This window comes from Carlito syrichta, unplaced genomic scaffold (genome assembly GCF_000164805.1).
Source record: "Carlito syrichta isolate Samal-C Ts95f unplaced genomic scaffold, Tarsius_syrichta-2.0.1 Scaffold302301, whole genome shotgun sequence".
NCBI lineage: Eukaryota > Metazoa > Chordata > Mammalia > Primates > Tarsiidae > Carlito > Carlito syrichta.
The window spans coordinates 198,539-210,607 of NW_007246397.1; the positions used below are offsets into that span (position 1 = coordinate 198,539).

General features: G+C 61.8%; 1 protein-coding gene across 1 annotated transcript in view; it reads left to right on the top strand.

Annotated features, from left to right (window-relative positions):
* The window catches only part of ADAMTS7 (ADAM metallopeptidase with thrombospondin type 1 motif 7), a 45,778-nt gene extending 37,991 nt beyond the window's left edge, over positions 1-7,787 (top strand). The window contains 6 exon segments of the mRNA XM_021711452.1: positions 95-1,679; positions 2,659-2,811; positions 3,211-3,384; positions 3,480-3,626; positions 4,689-4,851; positions 7,410-7,787. Of these exon segments, the coding sequence (XP_021567127.1) occupies positions 95-1,679; positions 2,659-2,811; positions 3,211-3,384; positions 3,480-3,626; positions 4,689-4,851; positions 7,410-7,567 (2,380 nt within the window). The 3' untranslated portion in view covers positions 7,568-7,787.
* Positions 7,788-12,069: the final 4,282 nt, after the last annotated feature.

Consider the following 12,069-nt stretch of genomic DNA (forward strand, 5'->3'; position numbering starts at 1 on the left):
CGGAGGGGCCCACCCCCAGGTCTTCCCCCAGGTCCTTCACTGGTCTTGGGCTTCAGTGAGGCAGACAGTCTTGGAGGAGGCCTTGTCTGGTATCGTGGGCGGGAGGGAACCGGGCACTCCAGACCCCAGGATCAGGAATCCCTCACAAGCCATGCCTTGTGCTTGGCAGGGCCAGAGACAGCTGGCTGCAGCCTCTGCCACCCTGACATAGTGCAGTGGGCAGGTCAACCTCGCCTTGCCCTCGTGTCCCCTGGCAGCTCCCTCCTGGCCTGAGCCACTCACCCTGGCCTTCCTTGCAGTGCTCGGTGACATGCGGGACGGGCACTCAGCAGCGAAGTGTTCTCTGCACCAATGACACCAGTATCCCCTGCGATGAGGCCCAGCAGCCGGCAAGCAAGATCACCTGCTCTCTGCCACTCTGCCCGCGGCCCCTAGACACGCTGGACCCCGAAGGCTCAGGCAGCGGCTCCTTCAGCCACGAGCTCTTCAACGAGGTGGACTTCTTCCCACACCGCCTGGCCCCTCACCCGTCTCTCCCGTCGTCCCCCGAGCCAGCAGGCATGGGCAATGCCATCGGGGAGGACCCGGAGCCAGACCTGCCAGGGCCCGTGTTTGTGGATGACTTCTACTACGACTACAATTTCATTAACTTCCACGAGGATCTGTCCTACGCACCCTCCCAAGGGGACCCCGATCCCGCCCTGGCCAAGACAGGGGGCTGGACACTCCCACCCCAGAGCAGTCCTGCTGCGCCCCCCACGGGCACCCCGGAGCCTGCCACGGAGCCTCCTGTGACCGAGGAAGGGACGGGACCCGGGTCTTGGTCCCTTGGCACCTGGCCCAGCCAGGCTGACCAGTCCCCACTCCCATCCCCCCCTTCGGAGCAGACCACTGGGAACCCCCTCCTCAATTTCCTGCCTGAAGGAGATGCCCCCATGGGAGCCCCCAACCTGGGACTTCCCAGCTGGCCCTGGCCCCCGGCTTCCGTGGGCGGTACACAGTCACCTGCTGCCTCTGGGAGCCCAAATGAAGTCCTCGCAAGGGAGGACAGCCAGAGCCCACTGCCCTCTTCATGGCGGGACAGGACCAATGAGGTTTTCGGGGATGACGAGGAGCCTGTGGGCGGTGGAGCGCCCCCCCTGCCCCAGAGACCCAGCCCCAGGCCGCCTCCTGGGTCCCCCCTCAGCACCCGCACCTCTCCTAGTCCTAGGGTGGAACTGGGAACAGGAGGAAGGACTGTGGCCGGAGAGCCGGCCCTGGAGGGTGGCCTGGGGGCTGTGGACAGTGAGCTGTGGCCCGCTGTGGGGGTGGCTCCTCCCACTGCCACTCTGCCAGAGACTGGGGTCAGAAGCGGCCCCCTGGAGCTAGGGACTCCCAGCTTCTCGGCCCCTGGACTGAGCTCATGGGACTTGCAGACTCCGGCTGTGCTGCAGCCTCCGACAGCCATGACTGACCTGGGGCACAGGCCCTGGATGACTGTCCCGAGCCCGGGACCCCAGCGCCAGCCTGCATTCCCTGGCCCCGAGGCCCCTCTGTCCACACCATCCCAGGACAGCCCCGCCAACAGCAGCGGGGCCCCCGAGGCCCAGCCCCTGGCCCCCAGCCTGGCCGAGGAGGGGTCCCCCGGGGACCAGCTGGCCACCAGGAATGCCAGCTGGCAAGTGGGAAACTGGAGCCAGGCAAGTGGTGGGGGGTGGGGCCGGGGCCGGGAGTTTGTGCGGTGCTTTGATAGCTTAGTTCTGTCATCTGAAAATGAGCAGAGCAGGACACAGGCCCTGTCCGTCCTGCCTCCTGCGAGGCTGGGATTCTGGGGCTTTGGGAGACAGCCTGGTGGATGGGGCTCCACGGGGCACTGCCCCCTCTGGCCTCCAGCCCTCTGTGCATGGGACCCTGGGGCCAGTCTGCCCCATCAGGTGGGGGTGGGTTGGTGGGGTCTGTCTGCCGGTGTCTCTAGAGCCCTCAGGACCCATTCCTGAGCTGCACAGGGGGCTTCTAGGAAGGCAGTAGCAGCCGGGACGACGGCCTCACAACTGGGCCTTGTGCCCAGGAGGGAGCTCACCTCAGATGGCTGTGCGATGGTCTTCCTGGCCCAGCCTTGTCTCCTGAGGCTCAGCCTGGCTCCTGCGGGAGAGAGTGGGAGTCAGGCAGGCCGTTGCCACCTGGCTCTGCCCTCAGTTGCTCCACTGTCCTTTGTCAGGAACCCACAGGGGATCTGAGCTACACAAGAGAAGCTAGCCTGTGCCCCTTCCCCCAGGTCCCCAGATTGTCATTGTAGGAGAAGCAAGTTCGTTCTGTTCGGATCCCTAGTTTGGGGGTGAAAAGGGGCAGGCTGAGGCTTGTTTTGCCCGGGGTTACCCAGCAATTTCAGTTTGGCTGCTGGGACTAGAACCCAGAGTTTCTTCCCTAGTGATTCTGGTGAATCAGGACCGTTGGCTAGGGGTGCCTGCAGGGTCCCCTCACCACTGCCCTCCCCCGTGTCCCTTGTGAGCTGGGACAGTTGGTGCTTGGGAGATTGGACTTTTCATTCTCATAGTGTCCTTGAGAGGTGGGCGGAGGAAACCGAGACCCAGAGGAGGGGGCCTGCTGAGATCTACGCGCTAGGTCGCGGGGCCAGAGGGGGTGGGCCGGCCGCACCTCACAGATCTCTGTGCCCGGCAGTGCTCCACCACCTGCGGCCTGGGCGCCGTCTGGAGGTCCGTACACTGCAGCTCCGGCCGGGATGAAGACTGTGTCCCTGCGGGCCGGCCCCAGCCCGCCCGCCACTGCCACTTGCGGCCATGTGCTGCCTGGCACGCCGGCAACTGGAGTAAGGTGTGTGAGCACAGAGTGGGCAGGCAGCCCGGGGTGTGGGGTGGGGCCTTGGTGTCCACGGCCTGTGTCCGTGCTGCATATCTGCACTTGATTGTATCTCATTCCTGATCGCTCAGGAATCTTCTCCTCTGGGGTTGGCTTACCTGCCACAGTCCCTTCCGTCTCCTTTTCTCTGTGCCTTTTAACCCCTTCTGGATCTCTGTCTCTGTCACCAGCTGTCTCTTATCCCTTCTTTCTCCTTCTGTCCCAGTCTGTGGCAACCCCTGGCCATGCCGCCTGCTCCCCGGGTGCTCTTCAGAGATTTGCCCTGGCTTGGGGGAGGGAGGTGGGTTGGTCCCTTGCCTGCCCTGCCACACGCCTCACCGGGTCGCACGTCCACACATGTCCCTTGGCCCACAGTGCTCCCGCAGCTGTGGTGGAGGCTCCTCCATGCGGGACGTGCAGTGCGTGGACACGCAGGACCTCCGGCCACTGAGGCCCTTCCACTGCCAGCCAGGGCCTGCCAAGCCGCCTGTCCGCCGACCCTGCGGGGCCCAGCCCTGCCTCAGCTGGTACACCTCCTCTTGGAGGGAGGTGAGGCCCGGGGGTCTGGGATGGGGGTGGGGGATGCCCTCAGGCCTTGACAGTGCCTTGACCACCCTCCCTGCCCCCACCTCCTGCCCACACAGTGCTCCGAGGCCTGTGGTGGCGGCGAGCAGCAGCGTCTGGTGACCTGCCCGGAGCCAGGCCTTTGTGAGGAAGCACTGAGACCCAACGCCACGCGGTCCTGCAACACTCACCCCTGCACGAAGTGGGTGGTGGGGCCCTGGAACCAGGTGAGTGGGGGCTGCGGGAAGAGCGGGGCGAGCCTTGCTTGGCTGAGGGCGTGCTGTGCGCTGAGTGCTGGGCCCTCTTTCCAGCCTTCTGGTGCCTGCGGCCTGCCAGAGACCAACAGCCGAAGAAAATCGGCCACATGCTGGGATGTCAGGGACAGCCTTCTGAGGAGGGGACTTGGGGTTGAGGCCTGAAGCAGGCACCAGCAATGCCGAGGACAGGGACAGAGGGAACAGCAAGTGCAAAGTCCTGAGGCAGGAATGATGAGCTTGGGGTGCTCAGGGAACCGAGGGAAGGACAGAAGGGGGTGGGAGGGGACTTGGGGTGGGCAGGACACCCTCTGCCAGGCCTGTTTGGAGCTGAGAGGTTCAGGAAGCTCCTCAGGTGTGGGCCTTGAGCGGGGCCCTGGAGTCAGCCAGGCCTGTGTTCGAGTCCTTGTCCCGCTGGCTGCTGGGCAACTCTGAGCGGGTTGCTTTGTCTTGCTGGATCTCTGCACATCTGTAAAAGGGGGACAGCTTAGGGGAGGAGGGTTGGGAGAGTTAAATGAAGTGACAGAATGAAGCACAGGGCCTGGCCCTGAATCGGCACAGGTTAAACTTATTTTTAGGGTTTTTAAAAGACATCCAACTATGCCTCCTTCCCTCTGCTGTCCCTGGACTGTGACAGGTCCTCCCTGTCCCTCAGGCACAGCAGTGTCTCTCCATGCCTCCACCTACTGATGGAGCAGGTCTCCATCCGGGGCCCTGTCCAGGCCTCTCGGGCATGTCCCATGTGAGGGGCTCACAGTATCCGTGTTCCTGAGGGCTATCCCCGCTGTCCTGGTGCCTTCCCTCCCCACCTCTCACAGGAGCTGAGCCTGCAAGTGTGAGTGGGGTCCTAGCACCGAGTGGGTTGTCAGGCCCTCCAACAAGGCTCTGAGGTGGGCTGGGAACAAGGGGAGGCCGGTCAAGCACAAGGCGCAGGGATGGCTTCTTGGAGGAGGTGGCACTGCCCCAGTGGTGCCTGGTCACCCGCTGTGAGGGCTGGCCTGGGGGAACCCTCACTCCTCCCCCATGTCTGCGCAGTGCTCAGCCGCCTGTGGCGGTGGTGTCCAGCGGCGCCTGGTCAAGTGTGTCAATACCCAGTCGGGGCTGCCTGAGGAAGACAGCGACCTGTGTGGCCACGAGGCCTGGCCTGACAGCTCCCGGCCCTGTGGCACTGAGGACTGTGAGCTCATCGAGCCTCCACGTGAGTCCCCGAACCCCTGGTTCTCTGCTGGGAGTGGGGTGGGGTGAGGAGGATGGTGGGGAAGGGGGGGCATCGAGACACTGTCACCCCCGCAGCACAGCTGGCTCCATCTGTAGTCTGAGCACAGGAGCTACGTGGCCGCTGATAACTGTGAGGCTGCATAAGCTGGGTGTGCTGGGAGTCGGCCAAGGGGCGCCTGGCCACACAGGCCTGCAGGCACTGCCCCCAGCCTCAGGGGAGCAGAGGAGGTAGCCTTGGCCCCTATGTTATTGTGTGAACCTGGCAAGCACCTTTCCCTTGGGGTCTCAGTGCTCCCACAGTCAGGCCAGGAGGCCCTGAGGCTGCGTGTGAGCTGGGCCTGGGTAAGACCCCATCCCGAACCTGGCTGGAGGAGGACTACCTGGGGTGAGCAGTGGAACCGCAGGAAGGGGCCTCCCTCCCGGGTCCTGCCAGCTCCTAGCAGCTGGTGGCTTCCTAGCCAGCTGGGCTCTACTGGCAGGAGGTCCTGGGCCATAGGGGGCTCTGGACACACCCCGACACGCACTCACTTCCTGCAGTCCCAGCAGTGCTGAGCACAGGAAACTGGCCCTGGAGTCACACCTGAGCTCCCGTCACCAGTGGGGTGGCCTCAGGCTCCATTTCCCCCTGGGCCTTCCCTTCCTCACACATAAAGGGGCCAACACCCTCATCCTTGCACTACCCATGTACCCAGGTGGCACTCAGGAAAGGTGGCTTTTCCTCTCCCTCACAGCTACTGTCATCCCCCAATGTGAGGTCAGGGAGGGAGCCCAGAGCTACCTCTGCCAGTCCAGGGAACCCAGAGGGCTGGCATTGCCCGTGAAGAGCCGTGGCTCCTGGGCCTGTGGGCTTTCTGCCCCCTGCCCCAGGTCAGAGTCTATGGCCATCAAGCTGGCATTCAGGGCCTCAGGGTCTGCCCCAATCTGCCATCTTCTCCCCTGCCCACTACTTAGCTGGCTCCTGGGCTGCCCTTGATCAGGACAGACTGACCTTCCTTCCCCAAATGCCATTACCAGGCCCTGTAGCCATGCCCCCCCCCCCACCACACTGCCTGCCCTCAGCAAGCACCCAGCAAGCATCTCAGAGCACCCCTGTACACTCCCCCAGCTAAGTGCCGGGATGGCGGCATTGGCCTTCAGGAGTAAACGTGGCTGTGTGGAGCTGGCTGGGTATGGTCCCAGGTGGCAAGAGAGAGGACACTGAGGCCCCTGTGGCCAGGAGCCAAGGACAGGCCTGGCCCAGGGGGCTCTGGCCTTGCCAGGTCCCCTGGATAGGGGTGGGCTGCAGGGAGAGGGCTTGGGGGGTGGCTGGGTGGCTGAACTACAAGCTGTCCCTGGGGGGCGGTTTCCTGCCACCGTGAACAGTAGAGGGGTAGCCGGGGGACATCTTGGACTGAGGCTCTGGAATTCCCAGGATGTTTTGATGGTTTGTGGGACACAGCATGGCAGGACACTTGGAAAGCCTGGAAACTCCAGGGTGTGCGGTCACCGCGGCAGGCCAGCTGACACAGCACAGTCACATCCGTTTGCTGTGGAGGTGTGGGGGGTGGACAGTGGCCCCAGAGGCTAAGCAACTTGTCTGAGGTCGCCCCCAGGACCAGGATGCAGGCCTGCCTGGAGTGGGTGGAGGAGTTTGTCTGCCGCCTTGTGCCCTCTGCCAGGCCTGGGGGATGTCCCAGGGCTGACTGTGGCCCTCCCGCTCCTCCTCCCCTGGGAGGTCCGCTGGAGCGAGCCGGGCCCAGGCGGCAGCTGGGGGTTGTCAGCAGCGGCAGCAGCATCAGGAGCGTGGCCAGGAGGCTGGAAGCACGCCACCTCCCAAAATAGGCTGGAAGCAGGCCACTTCCCCAAATAGCTTGATAACCATGGGGCAGGAGGGCCCACCAGCCTCGACCATACAAGCACAGCCCGCAGCCTCCCTGCCTCCTTGCAGGCCGGGACTCAGTCCCCGGTTTCTGCCATGGCCTGCTTGGCCTGGGCCCTGCTCACCTCTGGGCTTTGGTGCTCAGTTGAGAGAGGGGGGTTGCTGGGAGATGGTAGGGGAACCTGGGAGATGGTGGGGGACATGGGAGACGGGACTCAGCTCTATTCTGTGACCCAGAGGCAGAGGCTGAGCAGAGCCCAGGTGGCTGGAGGTGGTCCCGAGGGCCTGGCAGGACTGGGGAGGTGGCAGGGGTTGAGGGGGAGAGGCTGCTGTGTGCCAGCAGGAGGCACCTGAGGCCTCAGTTGGGGCACTGAGGATGGACAGGGAAGGAGATGGGGTGGGCATCACCTGGGTGGGCTCTTTGGCTTCTCATGGGCACCTGAGGGCATCAGGGGTGGTCTCAGGATGTTTCCTGAGAAACCTGAGCCCAGCAGTGTCAGCTCTAGAGTCCTGGGGGTCGGCCGAGGGCAGCACAAGGACAGCTGGAGACTCAAAACCCTGGACTTAGAAGAGCCCCCCAGCCTGGGGGTAGTGCTGAAGCCCCTGTGAGGCAGATGCGAGGGGGAGCCAGGCTCTGGTGCCCCAACCTCTGGTCCTGACACCCCTGCTCCTCCCCTCAGGGTGTGAGCACGACCGCCTGTCCTTCGGGTTCTGTGAGACCCTGCGCCTGCTGGGCCGCTGCCAGCTGCCCACCGTCCGCAGCCAGTGCTGCCGCTCGTGCCCCCCGCCCGGCCACGGCGCCCCCTCCCGAGGCCACCAGCGAGTTGCCCGCCGCTGACCCGCTCCGGGATGCACAGACCGACCAACGACGCACACACCTCAGCGCCCAACATGGGCTGCGGCGGAGCCCCGGCCCCCCGTGCCCTCATGGTGCTAACACCCCCCACCCAGTGACAGGCTGGGTCTGTCCCCTATCCCCATCAGAAAAGGTATTTTTTTATTCTAACAGTTGGTGTAACATTTGTTATTATTTTGCATAAACGAGTATCTACTGTTCCGAGGCACAGCCTGGCTTCATCTTGGATCTGGGGAATCTCAGACGGAGGCGGAGGTTCCCTGCCTGAGACCACCACCCCAGTGCCTCAGCAGACAGAGGCTTCTCACCTGCTCCTCTGTGGGCAGATCGGCAGGGGAGACAGCTGTGAGCTCATCTGTGCAGAGAAAGGCGACTGCTGTAGGCATGGAAAGCCTCAGAAGATCTCAGAAGCCGGAGGAGGGCCGGGGAGGCCTGTCTGTAGGGGCTTGGCTCTGGGCAGGAAGGTCTCCTGGCAGGGGCGCAGCTTGGCCCCAGCCCAGGGAGTCGGGTCCCTGCACAGGCTCCTTCCATACCCCTCCCTTGCTTCCTGCCTCCTGCTCAGGATTGAGCCACATGCACTCTCAAGCAGCGAGCCTGTCCTGGTACCTGCGAGGACTGCCCCCTGGAGTGACAGGGTGTGGGGCCCCATGGGCACCTCCCTGGCCATCTCTGTTGTATCTGACTTGTCTGCACAATGCCAGTGGAAAGGAAGAGGAGGATGGCCAGCAGCGCCCTCTGGGCCCCCACATGTCCTTCTCTTTCATCTCAGTGCTTAGACAGGGCTGGGCTGGCTGCAGCTGACTCAGGGTGACCCAGGTGCCAGGCTCCTGCCATGGTGACCTGTGGTCCAACCACCCGGCACCTGCCTACCAGCCCCTTCCCTGCCCATAAGATTCAGGCTCATGGAGCTGGACTGAGGTCGGGGAGCAGGTGGGCATGAGGTGTTTTGGAGGGTCACAGGCCTGGTGGGGGGTGGGGAGATGGGGGAAGGGGTACACAGTCCTCCCAGGCCCAGCCCGGACCCACCCCTCCCCTCTGGCCGTGAGCTTTGGACTCTGCAACCTAGAAGGTGTTATGCTCCCTCCCCAGGCAGAGAATGCTGGGGTTCAGAGAGGTCACCCTTGCACACCTACAGGGGCCATTTCCCAGCGTACAGTGTCCTGGCAGAGATGTGAATGGGGGCCCTGGAGTGTGACATGGCAGCCTCTGGCCGCTCAGGGCTGGGCTGTGTGCTGGGGGTGGAGGGGACGACACTGAGAATCACTCCTTGGGAACTGAGACCAAAAGAGCACCAGAGGCAGAATCCAGCAGTGCTGCCAGGTCGCTGGGGTGCCCACTGTGCTCCAGCATGTCCAACTCCTCTTGTGTGACCTCAACATGCCCCGCTTTCAGAGAAACCTCAGGCTCTGAGAGGGACACACCTGGCCAGGGACACATGCCCAGTGCCACAGGCCTGATTCTGGCCTCTAGCTCTGGCTCCTATTTGGAGCCCCAGGCTGCCCTCGGCAGCTGACCCCTCTGAGGAGGACCCAAGCACACCCCACAAGTGGCTCTACAGGACGACTGCCTGTCAGCCGCAAGTCCCCGGGCCTGTGTGAGCCCCAGCTCCCCCACACCGCTGGAGGCTGGGGAAGCGCCAGGCTTGCTTCCTGTCTGTGTTTGTAGCAGGCCGGCTGGCCCAAGGAGGCCCTGGGGACTGTGCTGAGTAACGGCTTCCTAGGCTTTAGTCAAAGCTGCCCTCGGCGGCAGCCCCTTAAAAGGGACAGGCAGGAGGGCCTGCTCCTGACCCACAGGCTGAGCAGGTGCTGGCACGGGCAGGTCCCTGGGGTCTGTCCCAGCTCCACCATGCTACTGAGCTGCGGCCTCAGGAACCCCTAGCCTCACCGATCCATGTCCCCAGAGGAGAAAGCAGCTTCCCAGGCCCTGCCCTGCTCTGATGGTCTGGGATCCTCGCTGCAGCCACCCCCAAGCTCCCCCTGTGGGAAGACATTTGGTCTTAATCATTCGTGTGTTTTTCCAGCGATGGCTAGGGGTGTCCCCAGTGGCAGCTGGGCCTGAGCTGTCAGCCCAGACAGGAGGCAAACAAGCCAATGACTCAGGCAGGGCACGGCACAGCTGGCGGAAAGAGGGTGCCTCTCCTCTATGGGAAGGGGGCTTCTCCAGACACAGGACTCTCCCACCTCAGTGTCCCTAACCCTCACCTGTGGCTCAGTCACGGCTGACAAAGGCATCCTGTCCCACCTGCCCAAGCAAACCATGGGCAGGGACACCCAGAAACGCCAGGCTGGGAGAGTCTCCGGAGCCCCGCACCCTCACAATGACTATGACTATGTTTCCAGGCAGAGTATTCGACAAATTAGTAGTTTATTTCTTCCTTTAGTATTACAATTCCTCAATGTGACTGGAAGGTCAGCCCAAAGCTGCTGCAATGCAGAAGGCAGAATCACTTGGTGGCACCCGAGTCCTCCAGCTGTCCCACAGTGGCAGGATGTGAGTGGCACACCCTGGGCCGGTGGCCAGCCTCCCAACTGCAAGGACCTCCCCAGGCAGGCACAGCCACCCAGAAGCCTGGACATGCAGGAGACACTCCAGAGCCTGGGGGGGATGTGTGCAGCAGCACCAACATTCAAACAAAACCCGACCGGCACCAGCCCAGAATGCTTCCCATGTTGTGATCATGCAGTTGCAGCCTGAATTGTCCCCAGCCATCAGCTGTCTTGGCTGCTGCTGGATAGCTGTCAACAAAATTGCAGGCGGCCCTGGGGCTACTTGGGGTAAGAAGAGGGCCCGTGAGTATGTGACAGTGATGGGTGGGGCTGGAGGGAAGAGCAGCCTAGGGGAGCTCAGGCTGGCATAAATACAAGAGATTGTGCACACAGGAATGCTCGTTATATAAAATAGATGTACAGAATCTAGAAAAACCTTGATAAAATTGCCTATAAAAATATAAACTGTAGTGAAATATACAAAAGTATTAACAGGTTCAACCCCTAAAAAAATGCCATCAATGTAAAAGTTGGCACTGCCCACTGGGCGTGGTGAGGGCGCTCCCCAGCCTGGCACGTGCATGTGGGCAAACAGGCTGGAGGCCATCCTTGGCTTCCTAGCTGGGGGTGTGGGGTCCCCCGCAGGTTGGTGTGCAAGCTGATGGCAGAGCTCAGGTGCAGAGGAGCAGCAGTGTGGGACAGCCTCCCCAGAGGGGCCACCTGCATGGCACCACTGGAGGCCAGGGACCTCAGAGACACAGAATTGAGGGCACAGAGCAGCTCTTTGCACAGTGACAGAAGGGGAAGGGCCAAGTGGTGGGGCCTCGGTTCTGGAAGGAAGGTGGGCTCTACCCAACGCATCCCCTGCCCATCTCCTGCAGGACCTCTCTTGCCTCTCACCAACACTGCCCAGCCACACCCCACACTGCCTGGAGAGGCTCACAGGGGAGGGTGGGAGTCCAGGACTCCAGCCAGGGCCTCAGTCAAATTAGCCCATCCTGAAGGCAGCCGCTTAGCCCCAGGACACAGTGGTGGAGGTCAACACCCGAAAGCAGCCCCGGTCCTCTGGCACCCCCTCAGGGCTGCCCCCAAGCTGACAGCTGTGTGGCAGGTGGGGGTCACCCACTCCTGACGGGGAGACTGCACCGCCAAGCTCCAGGGCTGCTTCCTGAAGAAGTCAGACCCCTACCTTTCCACAGACAAAAACAATGATGGACACATTTTTGATACTTGAAAAGAGACAAGGCTTTTGGCTAAATACAGAGGCCAGCTCCCTCTACATGGTGAAAAACTAGCCAATTAAAGTTGCGCTCAGTCTGGTGTGCTGAAATACCAACTCAGCCATGGGCACTGCAAGGAAGGTGATGTTAACAAATAGGAAAATTTCCCACAATTTTAAAATAAAAAATATGTATTAAAAAAATAGGGTACCTGCACAATGCATATTTGTATACCTAACCCTTAACTGTACCCCACAATTTTAAAATAAAAAATATGCATTAAAAAAATGGGAAAACCACTTGGGCAAAATGTACTTGATAAAACCGCACTGCTTCAATTCCTCGTCCGAGCATGTTTGTATCAATGAAGGATTATTTCCAGGTTTTTCCAGGTAGTGTGAAGCATGGCTCTCAGGACTGCTTTTCTTGTATTCCAACAATGCTGTGCCAGAAAGCATTCGCTCATATCTACACATGGGGGTGGTCTGGGTGGGATTAAGCAAAAATGACCTCCTTGCTCAAAGCCTTTCTCCAGAGTTCAAGAAGGTAGTGCCTCGAGTTCTGGCTGCGCCAGAGGTAGCAGTGACCCCATGTCCTTGCTGAGGAAAAGGGTGCTCTGGGCAGAAGCAGGGGGCATATCTGATAGAGCTCACCCAAGCCTTGCCCACAAGAGCTAGTTCCCAGGCGCTGGCAGCAGCCTCTCTCCCCCAGCCAGGCGGAGGAGATGCCAGGACCTTGGCCATCCCCGAGGAAGCCTAGGTCTCTGTGCTACCTGCAG